The sequence below is a fragment of the Monocercomonoides exilis genome (genome assembly GCF_001643675.1).
Source record: "Monocercomonoides exilis strain PA203 chromosome Unknown scaffold36-1065637, whole genome shotgun sequence".
Taxonomy (NCBI): Eukaryota; Preaxostyla; order Oxymonadida; family Polymastigidae; genus Monocercomonoides; species Monocercomonoides exilis.
Window position 1 is genome coordinate 244,286 of NW_027150581.1, and position 13,586 is coordinate 257,871.

General features: G+C 37.6%; 4 protein-coding genes across 4 annotated transcripts; 3 read left to right on the forward strand and 1 right to left on the reverse strand.

The window, feature by feature from the left end:
* The first annotated feature begins 1,056 nt into the window (after window positions 1-1,056).
* Window positions 1,057-2,642, forward strand: MONOS_4232 (uncharacterized protein). Its single transcript, XM_067874290.1, has one exon. It carries the CDS (start codon window positions 1,327-1,329, stop codon window positions 2,497-2,499), a length of 1,173 nt encoding a protein of 390 aa, XP_067723617.1. The 5' UTR covers window positions 1,057-1,326; the 3' UTR covers window positions 2,500-2,642.
* A 1,559-nt stretch (window positions 2,643-4,201) lies between these two features.
* MONOS_4231 (uncharacterized protein) lies at window positions 4,202-5,384 on the reverse strand (the record flags this gene model as incomplete). Its single annotated transcript, XM_067874289.1, has 3 exons — window positions 4,202-4,875; window positions 4,927-5,157; window positions 5,258-5,384. 3 exons carry the CDS (start codon window positions 5,382-5,384, stop codon window positions 4,202-4,204), a joined length of 1,032 nt encoding a protein of 343 aa, XP_067723618.1.
* A 1,829-nt stretch (window positions 5,385-7,213) lies between these two features.
* MONOS_4230 (uncharacterized protein) lies at window positions 7,214-9,296 on the forward strand (the record flags this gene model as incomplete). The annotated part of the gene is made up of 4 exons (XM_067874288.1): window positions 7,214-7,218; window positions 7,359-7,914; window positions 8,266-8,936; window positions 9,005-9,296. The coding sequence occupies 4 exons, from the start codon at window positions 7,214-7,216 to the stop codon at window positions 9,294-9,296; spliced, it is 1,524 nt and encodes a 507-aa protein (XP_067723619.1).
* Window positions 9,297-9,439: 143 nt separating this feature from the next.
* Window positions 9,440-9,703, forward strand: MONOS_4229 (uncharacterized protein; the record flags this gene model as incomplete). The annotated part of the gene is made up of 1 exon (XM_067874286.1): window positions 9,440-9,703. The coding sequence occupies one exon, from the start codon at window positions 9,440-9,442 to the stop codon at window positions 9,701-9,703; it is 264 nt and encodes an 87-aa protein (XP_067723620.1).
* Between the last annotated feature and the right edge of the window lie 3,883 nt (window positions 9,704-13,586).

Sequence of the window (13,586 nt, forward strand, 5' to 3'; positions counted from 1 at the left end):
CTGGAAATGCAGCCATTTCCTCCCATCTCGCAGCACAGCATTTTCCCCTGCATTCATCGCAATAAACATTGTTCTTTCCGTTCAATATCTCAGTTGAAAAGAGAGAAGATAGACCTTTATGAGGAGAAGATGAATTAATAACTACATTGTTGACAATTTCATTGAAACGTGATGAAATTTTTTGGCATTTTCGGCATTTGAAATGAGTGATTAAAACAGGATTGAAGGTGTCCTTATTTATCAACTCATCTTTTTGAAGAAGTTGGTGAAGATTGTCAAATGCTTCAGCCACGTTTTGCTGCTGTCTGCTTCCAAATCCACAAAACGTTTCCCATCTGTTGACAAGCAATGGGACGCACGAACGCGCTGTAATTCCATCTTTAGCAAGTTGATTGCAAACGCTAATAACACGTGAAGATAAATTGTTTTTGAATAAAATGGTTTTAAGTAATGATTGTTTTTGTGAAGTAATTGAAGACATGCATTGAAGAAGAGAAGCCAAATAGCAAGTGTTTCCCAAGTTTGGTAATCCATTTGTTATTTGTGATGATGTTTTCGAAGAATTTAATGATTTTGAAAAAGATTGAGAATGAGAATTATTTTTTGTTGACTTTTCTTTAGCATTCTTTTTTGAAATATTTTTTGAAGAATCACTTTGTTGATATATTTCGTTATTTGAAGATTGAATGCTTTGTTGTTGATGTGTTGAAATGTCATTCTCTTTTGAAAATGAAGAATAGAGATTTTGGCATAGGTCTGAATCGTACCATTTTGTTTAAGGCTTTAAAAATTCTGAAATTTACATACTAATATTCGTAATAATTATTGGTAATTGAAACCACTCGGAATGAAGCAAAAAAACAATGTTGAATAACACCAAAAAATTTTTCGATCAACTAACCATATAATTATTAAATACTGATCTATCCCACAATAATATGTTTTTGAAATTTCTGAAGGAGTTTGTTAGCTTCATAGCTCATTATATATATTCATGCATGTGGTGAATGCATTTTTGAATTTTTTTGAATTGAATTTTTGATTGATATTTTCGAGATCTTCGCTAATGAATGCCATTGCTTAGTACGTTTTTTTTGCTGTAATAAGATCGATAAATGAGAGATGCTTGATCATTTTGGTTTCCGTTCGAATTCACATGTTTTTATGTGTACAAGGAATAAATCGAAAACTGCGGAAATATTGTCTTTCATGATAACGATACTTCGAATGGAAGAGCTATTTTCTTATACGACCTGTCATCTGATGCTTTCGGTTTAATAATGCTTGTTCAATGACTGCTCTGTATGTTGTTGTGGTGGAGGAATTATGCGTTGTTCAATCAGTTCAATCAAGATCGAGAACAACTCATTCAATGCTTGTACTGCCCAAAAAAATTATGGAGGAGGGATGTATGCCAGGTCTATTTCATCTTGTGTAATGATCAGTGGGTGCGAGTTCCAGAAATGTAAAGCGAATAGCGTCGGAGGTGGACTTTATCTTCATGATTTTAATGCTTCTGGATCTTCCTGTATTGGAGCAGAAAATGATATTGAGGAGAGCTCTTGTGTGTTTGAGTGCTTATTCACTTCATGTTCACTTACGAACAATTATGGCGGAGGAATGTTTTGTAGAAGTGCACCTGAACAATTCAAAATGAGGAGCATTCAATTCATTTCATGTTCTGCGATGTCAATTGGAGGAGGATTGTATTTTGAACCAAAGAACACAGCAGTTCCAACTGATAATTTTTATTGTTATTTTCTTTTCTTTCATGAATGCAAGTGCAGCGATTCCGATCAATTTGGTCATGATGTGTGTTTTCGAGATTATTACAATCTTTTTTCATTGAATAGCCCATTTTATGAGTCGTATACAACAAATAGCGATAATAGGAGAGTGTGCTATGGATATTTACAATCCGGCAGTTGGGTGAATCAAGACACACAAAAGAAGGATTGGCTGAAGGAGGGAATGAAAGATAGATATGTTGGGGTGGGTGGGAATGATGAATATGAACTATGTGGGGCAAATGAATCAAATCCGTGCAAAACGGTGAAGAAGGCCTTCGAGATGTGTGAGGTGCAGATTAGCTTGGCAATCACACTGATGGACGGGAATCACGCAAGCGAGACAGCAACAATTGATATTGGATCAAAGAAGATTTCAGTTATTGGGATGGGCAAAGAGAAGAGTTCGATTGGGACAGGAGCCCTTTCATCAGCTGGAGCTTTGTTCAGTGCATCAACAGGTCATCTTGATTTATTGCAAATGAATATTGATTGCAACTTAACAGCAGGAACTTCATCGAGAATGTTTGTGGTATCAGTGAGAAGCGGAATTCTTTCACTGATAGATGTGGTGATCAATTTGTCAACATCAGAAGGGAGAGCGTTTCCGAAATGTGCGCTTGAAATGGAATTGAGGCAGCTGACGACGGATGGAGTGAGATTTATAAGTCAATTAAACTGCATCTTCTCAAAGATTGAATTGCCAACTTAAAGGGAACCGAAATCAAAACTTGATCCTATAAGATGCTATTGCCAAAATGAGAAGTGCTTGGTTTCTTATAATTTAGATTCACTACTCATTTGTCGAACTCTAAATTTTCAAATAAAAAATATTATATTACAATATTGAAAAAATGTTAGAATAAATGTTTTTTTTTTAAATGAACTTTCACAAATTCGTCACAAAATTCGAAACAAAAGCAAAACAAAACATTCATGTGTTGTATTTTATCGAGTTTTGTGTTATAAAAAGTGAATGAAAGAAAAAATTGATTATGGAACAAAAATGTGCAAACCCAGAATAGCTCTGAAAAAAGGAAATCAACAATTTTAATGAAAAAAACAGAGAATACAGAGATTATAATCACTCTTAAAAATTACAAGATATTTTTTTTGTGAATTTACAAGGATATTTCCAATCCCTTCATGCATATCACAATATAAATGCCCTCCTTTCCTTCATCTTTTTTCTCTTGTCACAGCATGATCCACTCACTCCAAATGTTCTTCATCTCCCTCTTCTTTCTGCGCCCTTCCAAAATCCAACTGCCACTCAACCTCACTCAACAAACACATCTGCTCCATGGGGCATATTCCCATCCAGCTTCCTTTCATCAGCTTCATCTTCACCCCCCAACAACCTGTCATTCATCATTCTTTCTCTTTCTTCTGTCTGCTTTTCTCAGCCTTACTGCTCCGAAACACACAGCATCTATCTCCTCCTTCATCGTTACCAGCAACTTTGCAGTGCAAAAAAATCATCGCGCCCACAAACATTCCTCACCCTATTTCTTTTTCCCTCCTCAACATTTCCAATTTGCGATTCTTTTTCTTCTCTTTCTTCTTCTTTCGCCAACTTTCCAAAAAATCCCATCTTTATCACAATTCCTCTTGCATTCTTGACCAACTTTTTCTAACATTCAGCACCTTTCCATTCTTCCAATTTTCATGCCAGATTTTCCACAACAGCTCCATTGAACATCCCCGCCACAATCCATTTGCTTTTATTCTATTCTTCTTCCTTCAAGTGTTCTTGAAAATGATATTCAACCAAGTATTTCTTCTTCTTCTTTGTTTCCACTGAAGTTTATGAACCATCAAACTTTCTATATCTTCATTCAATACATTCCTCTCATTCATGCACCTAAATCCTTTCTAAAACAGCTATTCTCCTCTTTCAAGCTGAACCATCGTGTTCATGAACATAGAAATGAAGAATGCATATTCAATCGAAACTTTTTCAAGCATATAAATTTTAAAATATTAATACACAATAAATTCAACAAAGAATATTAAAAAAAATTTATTGTAATCTTCAAAATTTAAAATGGAAACAAATTCATACTATTGGACATGCATTTGCCAACTTGTGTTTTTCATAAGCCCATTTTGATATCATATCATTTTGTGAAAGCGGATATATCGCGTATTTTCTTATTCAGAAATAATCACGATAGATAAAAGAATATTTGTCTTGACTTTCAAATTACAACATAATAAATTAAACATTTTCTTCAATTATTGAACTAAAAACTCGCTTTTATTTCCACAAAGTCGCGAAATTGAATTTTAAATGACAGTTAGTGAAAATGAAAATATTATGGGAAGTTGATCGAAAAATTTTTTGGTGTTATTCAACATTGTTTTTTTGCTTCATTCCGAGTGGTTTCAATTACCAATAATTATTACGAATATTAGTATGTAAATTTCAGAATTTTTAAAGCCTTAAACAAAATGGTACGATTCAGACCTATGCCGAGATTTTGAAATGCTTGAGGTGGAATTAATGTGGGAGAAGTGGCACATTCAATTAATTGATCACTAACCCACGCATCATCGTTGAAAAAGGAAGTGAAAGGTTCTTCAAAGGAAGAAGAATGTGTATTTTCATTTTGTTTCTTTTTGAATGATGAGGAAGATGAGGAAGAAGAGGAAGAAGAGGAAGTGGATGACGATTGTTTTGTTTTGAAGAATTTGTGAATTGGAATGGGTGATGGAGATGAATGACGTTTTTGATGTGATTTATTTGTTTTTCTTTTTGTTGATCTCCTTTCTCTCCTAATTGGAGTACTGATTGGGGCATCAACAGCTTGAGAAGAAGAAGAATTTGAAGAAGGAGAATTTTTTTCTGAAATGGTTTTTGAATTTTTATTGAGTTGGGATGATGTTGAAGAAGAAGAAGATTGTTTTTTATTTGAAGAAGAATTTTCTATAATTATTTCTTCATCCCAGGCATCTTCATCAATAAATCTGGCGTAATCTGGCTCAGCTCGCTGCTTTTTCTTTGTTGATTGAAGAGAAGTTGAGGCTTCAGTCGAATGGGCTAACATCCAGTTATTGCCCTTTTCCCAGTCCTGTTCATTTAAGCCTAAAATTAACAGAGAAAATTATTCATAAAAAATATTTAATATAAACAAACCACTTTTGCAAGATGGAAGTTGAGGTTTCTGAGGCGGAATGATAAAACCTTGATTCTTCTTCAGCATTTGCTTCGCGTAAATAAATTTTCCCTCTGTGACATCATATCCATAGTCTTGTAAATCGGATAATGATGTGTTGCGGGAAAGCGCTTGCAGCATTATTGTCTGAGTGTGCAACGGAGCGTTGTTGTTCACCACAGACAGGTCTTCCAGCAGCTTTATGTGATATTCTGTTTCAAAAAAATAAATAATAAACAAATCAAAAAGAAAAAAATAACAGAGAGATAAAATAATATTTTTTACACAGTACAATATAATATAAAACAAAACCATTAAAAGACTTCAGTAAATCGTTAATAACAGAAGATGATTGCCTATTGTTGTAAAAGAGATATACGAGCAATGAATCAATATCGTCTCCACCAATTCGAGCATTTCGTTCCAAATAACTTTGCATCGAGAATTAAGAGTTGACTGAGGTTTTGAAAAAGACATTTTTATTTTGAAAGTGTTTTAATTATGGTTTGATGATATTAGAAATTTATATACTGTTGTTTGAATTTATAATACATTTTTTTTTTATTTTTTTTGTGTTTTTTTGGCTTTGTGTTTATTCAAAGAAAAATTGACTAATAAAATATTCAAAGAGCTTCCAAAAATGAATTATTATTATTCAAAATTATCCTTCTAAAATTTGCTGACAAGTCAAAACTGACATGAATGTTATTTCGTTTTCCACATCATCAGGAAAAAAAATTTCCATCAAACAATAAATTATTAATTCTTTTGAAAAAAGGATAAAAAATATCATCTCTGAAACAAAAAATCAGCATTACTGTCTCAATCATAATTTTAATAAATATAATAGTTATTTTTGTGTTTATTTAAAAAAATGACTTAAGTCAAAATAGGATTTTTTAAATAATTATTTTTTTTTTTTTTTTTTTTTTTTTTTTGTAAATGATAAGTTTTTGCAAAAAAATTTTTTTTCAACAGTGACAAATAATGAACAATGAAAATTTATAGTATCGATTGAAATTTAAAATTAAGATTGTTTTTTTAAAAAAATGTTTCTGATAATATTCATTCTGAAAATTGTTCGATTTGATCTTATTGATCAATGAAAGATTTTAATTACGCGGGAATTTGCAGAAATCGTTTTTGCGTATATTTATCTCTTCTATATATCATTTATTCCATTAAGAACAAAAAAATAATCAATTCTGCAAATTCTCGATCAACGAAAAAATGAAAATTCGAAATGGGTTTTTGGTAAATTTTAAAAACTTGATATTTCGGGAAAGGAACTTTGTTTTTGAAAGCAAAATTCAAATGTGATTCATGTCTTCTTTTATGCTTCTTCTTCCTCGTTGTTTTCAAGCATACTGTTCTTCATTTCCACCACAAAATTGGAAAAAAAGCATTCATCATTTTAAACCTCTTAATTATCATAATTGTTATTACACCTACAATTATGACATCCTTCGTTTCCTTATCTTTCTTTCTTCTTCGCAAATTCCTTCTGCTCCGCAACATTCATCTCTTTCGACAAGCAAACACAAATTATCTTCTTTTCCATCATCTTCGCCTGCGCTTTTATCTTCCCCGAATCCATTCATTCGTTGAATAATCGAGACGATGCTCCTTACTCCCTCCTCTTCCTTCTCCTTCTCCTTCTCCACCACCTATCTTTCAACCAATCCCTGCTCCTCGTCATTCCCATCCAATGCTACCACCTCTCATCTCCTTCAGCTTCTGGCAGCGCTGACGCTTTCTTCTCAGTCTGACCAGCTCTTCTTCAGCATAGCCATGTTTGTGAAAGAAGTGTTGAGTGAAATGCGGATGAGGAGAGCTGCAAAGGGGATGCTGAGGAGAAGATGGAAAGAGGGAGGAAGAGAGGGAAGAGAGGGAAGAGGAAGTTGAATGAAGAAAGAAGAGGAAATAATATGAAAGGAGGGCTGTATGGTGTTTGAATAGAAGAAGAAAATGAAGCTGAAGAGGATAAAATGAGATTGGATGAAGGAAAAAGAGAAGAAGAAGGAAAAGAATGAAAGAAGAGAAGAGAAGAGAGAAAGAAGAAGAAGAAGAAGAATCCAAAAGAAGTGAAGAAGAAAGGATTTAAAAAAGAGATCAGAACATGGAGAATGAAGGAACGAAGAGCTATGAGCTGCCCACAGAAAAGGCAGTCATCGAGTATTGTATGCAAGTACTCACCAACATCGCGAGAATTCGAATAATAACAAATTCTGCATTGATCCTGTGCTCCTTGGGCTGGTTGTGGAATTGATGAGGTTTGCCTTATCTATTTTTCTTTCTATTTATTTGATCAATTTAATTATATTCTTTTTGAACTTTCATTTACATATTCTTCAAATATTAATTATAATATGAATGACATTTCAAATGAAATGATCATCCACTTCATCCAAAGTGATTCTGTGTCTGTTCTGCGAGTGATGACGTTCCGCTTCTTTGTGAACTTCTCGTGCGGCAGCGACGAAGACATCCAGGGTCTTCTGCTGCAGCGCTCTTTCTTCGACGTCTTCGCCTCCCACTTGTCCTCCTCCTCGTCCTGTCTGCGCCACGAGGCAGCGCTCTTCGCAAGCAATATCAGCGCCGGCATATCCTCCCAGGCATGCACCCTCCTCCGGCCGATGTGTGTCTTCGCTCTCTGCCACATCGCCCAGGCAGACACACACAGCGCCCAGTGCCACGCGCTGAGGGCACTGAGGAACGTGGGGCTGCTGGGGAAGGAGGCGGCGGGGGTGATTGTGGAGGCAGGGTGTGTCGAGGCAGTGGCGCAGATTTTGAAGAGAGGGAGGCATCGGAGTGTGGTGTGCGAGGCGATGGATCTGCTGTGGGTGCTGCTGGGGCAGTGGGAAAAGAAGGATAATGAAGAAGAGGAAGAAAAAGGAAAAGAAGAAGAAGGACGAGAAGAAGAAGAAGTCAGAGGAAGAGAAGGAAGAGGGATTGCTGATCGGGGGAGAGTATGTGAAGAAAAGAGGAAGAGGAGGAGGAGGAGGAGGAAGAAGAAGAAGAAGAAGAAGAAGCATAAGAAGATAATGTTAATGAAGAAGGATCCACAATATTTGTCTTTGGAGGGCATAAAGGTGATAAAAATTGGCTTCGCCACTGTTTGAGAGAAAGTAATAGAATGTTGGGTATTTCTTTTTTTTTTTTGTTTGCTTGTTGGTTTGTTGAGAGAAAAAAGAAAAAGAAAAAGAAATGAAAGAGAAAGAGGAAGAGCTGGGCGAGTTGAAAGAAGCGATGGATGATGAAAGAGACAGGAAAAAACGGTTTGCATTTCTTTTGATGAACACGTAGATTGCAATGAGAAGCTACAAAGTGAAAGCGATGGTAATGAGGAGTGGAAGCGGTATCACAGAGAATTCAATGAGAAGGAGAAATTGCTGAGCAAAGCAGAAGAACTGATCTGGAGGCGCCGAATGTCCAGCAGCTGGAGTGTTATGCGGGACGCGTTTCTGGAACAGCAGCAGCAGGAGAACAAGGCAGCCGAAATGTGGAAGTTGAAAAGAGTTAAGTCTCTGTTCTGCCAGTGGAGGAGGAGCATTCAGGAGCGAAAGGATAGAAAAACGCACAACATGCAAATTGTGGCGCTTTCGCAGCGGCTGGCGGACATCCGGCTGGTGCATTGGGTGTTCTTTGCGTGGCATTCCGCACACAAAGAGAGGAGCGAGGTATGCTTGCGGTGGAAGGCAGCAGAGCAGAAGAAAGAGAGGCTGGCACCACGCAACTTCTTTTTCCGGTCACGTGTTTCGTATCTGGAGAAAGAAAAGATTCGCGCTGAAGGGATCAAAGAAGAGCTGTCGCGGCTGACGTCTGCGATGGAGGAGGCGAACATTGCAGCGTTACCCAGAAGCCAAAGCACGAATGCACAGGAGCCGTTCGCTGGGGTGCCATTTGCAGAGGAGAAGGGGAAGCAGCTGGATGCTGAGCCACTTGCGGAGGAGGATACGATTCACTCCGGACATTCACTGCGAATAACACAGTGAGAACGAACATGCCTCAGAGCGCTTCTCACCCCACAACACTGCAAACTCCCTCCGCTTCGCCCAGTTTTGCTGCAGCTCGGACGCTGTCGCTGTCCAGCCTGCCTGTGCTGTTCCAGCAGCAGATCGGCAACAGCGCTCTTGTCGACCAGATCCACCGCCTGGCCACAGAAAATGCGTCTCTTATTCTGCAGCTGAAGGAATGCGATGAGCACATAGCAGATCTTGAGAGGGCGCTGGCAGAGGCGCTGGTGAAGCGAAGGCAGATAGCAAGCGCTTCGAGCAGATCAAAACAGAACTGGAAGAGCAAGTGGCGTCGCTTATGTCGATCCAGTTGGAGGAGCAAGTGGAATGGCTGATGGCGAAGCAGAAGGTGGAGAAAGAAGTGGAGGAGCTTAGAGAAAAAGCAGAGCAGGCAGAAGAATTTAAGCTGAAAGCGTAAGAAAGAGATGCGCAGTTGAGTGAAGCGAGAGACAAAGATGCCGTTGAGACAGCACAGCGGATGAAGGAGACGACAGAACTGGCAGCGCAGCAGAGGGCGATGCTGCAGGAGAAAGAGGCGCAGAATGCTGAGCTGAAAAGGGAGAAAGAAGAGCTGGAAAAATTGCTGGAAGACAAAGACACGACAGTGCGGACAACGATCGAAGGGACGAAGGAGTATGAAGAGCAGATGCCTGCATTCCGAAGTCAGATTGAGAAGCTGAACGAGGCGAATGCGGAGCTGAAGCGCCGGATTTCGGATGCAGTAGAATGCTGCTGCAGCTGAACTACGAAGTGGAGCTGCTGCGGAAAAGAGAGAGTCTGAAAGTAGAGAAGATCATTTCTTCTGTTGCGTCGCATGCGCGTGTGGCTTCAGTGAAGCAGGACAGAAAGATGGAAGAACAAGAAAACAGAGAGGAAGAGAACTTACAGAAGAAGTTGAGGGAGCAAACATGAAAACGAATGATCAGAATATCAGTGGAGACGAAATGGAAGCAGAAGCAAGCAACCCACAGCAGCAGTCGTCATCAACCAATTTGGCATCTTCTCTGCTTAATCCACTTTCAACTGTTAATTTAGCAACAACTTCTTCCTCATCAACACTGTCATCTTCATTATCATCTTCATCATTGTAATCATCATCTTCTTCTTCTTCAACTTCTTCTTAAACTTCTTCTTCAACTTCTTCTTAAACTTCTTCTTCAACTTCTTCTTCTTCTTTATTTCCTTCTTCTTCTTCTTCTTCTGCTTCTTCTTCTGCTTCTGCTTCATCTGCTTCATCTGCTTCATCTGCTTCATCTGCTTCAACAACATCTTCTTCTTCTTCTTCTTCTTCTTCTTCTTCTTATTCTTCTTTTCATTCCTAATACACCTTGCATGCTTTCTATTCCATTCATATTCCTTTTCAGTCAAAGCAACCTTATCCTCTCATCATCAAGAAAACTGTCAATCCAACCGAATTCAATCAAAAAGGAGAAGCAAACACATATGTGGGGAATAACCCTTTCAGTTTCGCGCAAATTATTTGGATAAACAAATTTTATTGAATTAATGATAATACGAAAGAGGGCAAAGTTAAAACAATATCGGAAACAACCCTAACGCGCAAATCAACCAGCCCTTAGCCTGAATTCGAAACAGAAAAGCAATTTGCTTCATTTTCCAGTGCATCTGTTTACTCTCCTCTTCTTTCAGTATTGTCTCTTCCACCACCTTCTTCTATTTTGTTGGTCCTATTCAAGTTCGCTTCATTCGTTAATAACATCAACATCCTCTTCATTCTCCAAAAAATATTCCACTTCTCCTTGTTCTCAAAATTTCAATATCATCAACTTCCTTATCTTCTTCGTCATGTTCCTCTTGCTCTTCTTGATCTTTATCAAACTCAAACACAATTCGGTTATTGTCTCAGCCCACCTTCACCACAAGACACGATGCTCTTGTGGAAGCGTTGTTTGTTGCGCGGCAGTTATCTTTCCAATCTTCACATCTTTTCTTGTACCGAAGAAGCTAAAATATCAGCACACGCCACATAAAGACAGAATCAAAGAGGAGATGAAAAATTCACATTAGAGGCAGAGGGCAACAGAAGAAAATGAGAAAATAGAATTTTGTTTGGAGGAGAAGAAAGAAAAAGCGCTATGATCTTATGAAGATAGATGCTGAGTACTTATACGAAATGAAAGACATTGAAAATTACAGCATGGCGACGATAAAGTGACTGCTGATTCGGAAGATGAAGTGTGTACGGAAAGATGCAAAATTTGAGGTGAAGTGCAATAAAGTTGGAGAAGAAAAGAAAAGATAAGATAAACAAGTTTTTAAAGAAGAAATGAACAGACTGGAATGTTAAGCAGACGTCAATCACTTCCATTTGGGGGAAAGCGATTGAAAAGGCCATGAAGAACTTCAATGATCAACCAGAAACATAAAAAAAAAGAGAGAAAGAGGGAAAAGATTTGTGCAAAAAAATGAAAATGGCAAAGAAGATGCATGAAGGTGGGCCTTTGGAAATATCTTCTTTAATAACATCATACCCGATCATTTCTTTTGAAGAAATGGAAAGAAGGAGAAGGTTACACAAGTGAAAGCAGCCAACAAACATTTGAAAAGCCACCAAAAGAAGACAAAAAGATAGGAAAACAGAATTCAGAGGAGGGCAATTCTTCCGTTATTGGAGAGCAAAATGATCTGGATATGATCATTCACCAGTATATATTACGCATGCAGCAAGACAACAACGAAGCCAATAGACAGAATCAGAAAGAGGTCAAAATGATGAGATGGAAGTTAAACGCAAAGAGAAGAGCGAAAGAAATGAGGAAAATGGAGCAGGAAATCTGGGTCTGAACCAGCAAGACAATCCGTCTCAAACAGATGCATTACAATGGAAAAACGTAACCTTGAAAGAAAGTTGTTCCTTCGGTAAGTGAGATGAGCATAACAAAGATGAAAAGTTACACCATTCTTTTCAATTCTGTTCAAAATGAAAGAAAAGCGCAAGGAGTTGGATCAAAAATGGAGCTGGAAGACGATAGGAGAGGAAAAAGATAAGGAGAACAAGAATTTGGCAAACAACCGGCTGCACATTAAGCTGATTAGGAAGGCGTATCTGATGCGATATAAGGGAATGATGAAACAGAAGCATCCAGCACCAGCTTTTCTGTCTCAGTCAGCACTTTCCAATACTTTATCATCGTCTTTTGATAGAATTTCTGGTACAGAAAGCACAAAGGGAAAGAAAAGATCATCCAGCACACGCTGAAGTTGCGGTGCTTTTGGGAAGGTGATGTGCAAGGTTTTGGCCAGGATGGAATGAAAGATGAGGAGATGATGAAGTGTTGACCAATAATGACTGATCTGCAAATCGAAGGTGCGAAAAATGGATATGAGATTATCCCGCTCAGAGAGTTCAAGCAGTGAAACATTCATAGACGCGTGAAAAGAAAGAAAAGTACTTCGAGATCTTTTACAGACGTTCGTTTCGAAATACAAAGATGAGAAAAGAGAGACGCGATTAAATGAAAAGGAAAAAGAAGTGAAAAGAAATTGAGAAGATAAACAAAAGCTAAATGAAACGTTGAATTCATTTTGCAACGAGATGAAGAAGCTGTGGGTTTGAAAGCCAAGAAAATTACAGGAACTGAGCTGATTCTTTCGCAAAAGAAGCAACGGAACCTGATGATGCTTTTAAAAGAAAAGAAGAAGAAGAAAGTGAGAGTTCAAGAGAAAAGAAAGAAAGATTTTCATGACTTCTGAATCGAAAGTGGAAGTATTGATCGATGGCTTCAATAACTGTCTCAGAAGAGTTGTGCGCCTCTTTAACTTCTTTTGAATAAGAACCTTCCTAGTCCTGTGAAATCAAATAGAACTCACTCTTTTCCCACAGAATTCGTAAGATTGCTGTTTTTCACAAACAGGTTCTGACCAACTTTTGCTTTATACTCAGAAAGTGGAACAGATGAAAGCATTAATCCTCCTTCATTCAAGCTGCAATCCAAAAATATGCCTCTCTTTCTTCCTCCCTCACTCACATCCTCATTAACATAGCACCAACTAAACTGGGTGATTCTAACAGAAAATGTGTTGTGAGAAGCAGACGAGTGAATGAGATACTCCCAATATAGATGACCGTTTGTTGATTTAGGCGTTCTGAGTCAGTATTTGTAATGTTACAGTTGGCTTTGGTGAGGTGGAAGATGTTAGGGAGGTGAAGCATACAATGAGAAAATAATTGAATGTGAGGGAGCAAATGAAGACGAATGGCAAATGGAAATGACCAGAAAAAATTATTCAAAAATTTGGAGTTATCTTGGAAGATAATTGAATGCGCAGTTTGAGCAAGAAGTTGGGTTTAAGAAGAGATAAAAGAGTAATAAATTCGAAGAAAAGTTTTTGGATAAACTGAGGGCATATTTGAATAAAGAAATAACAAACAGGGACAAATGAAGAAATATTGAAGAAATGAAAATTTTTGAATTAATAACACTTGGAAGGAACATGAGGAGAGGAAAAAATGGATAAAAAAAATTCTTGGAAAAGAAAAGGAAGCTGGAAAAGCATTTTATGTGAAGAATAACGGGAGAAATCAAAATCGATTCTGTTTTATTTATAAATTGAAAATTCTCCAACATTTTATAATTAGTTTGATTATACTGTCGAGCCGCACA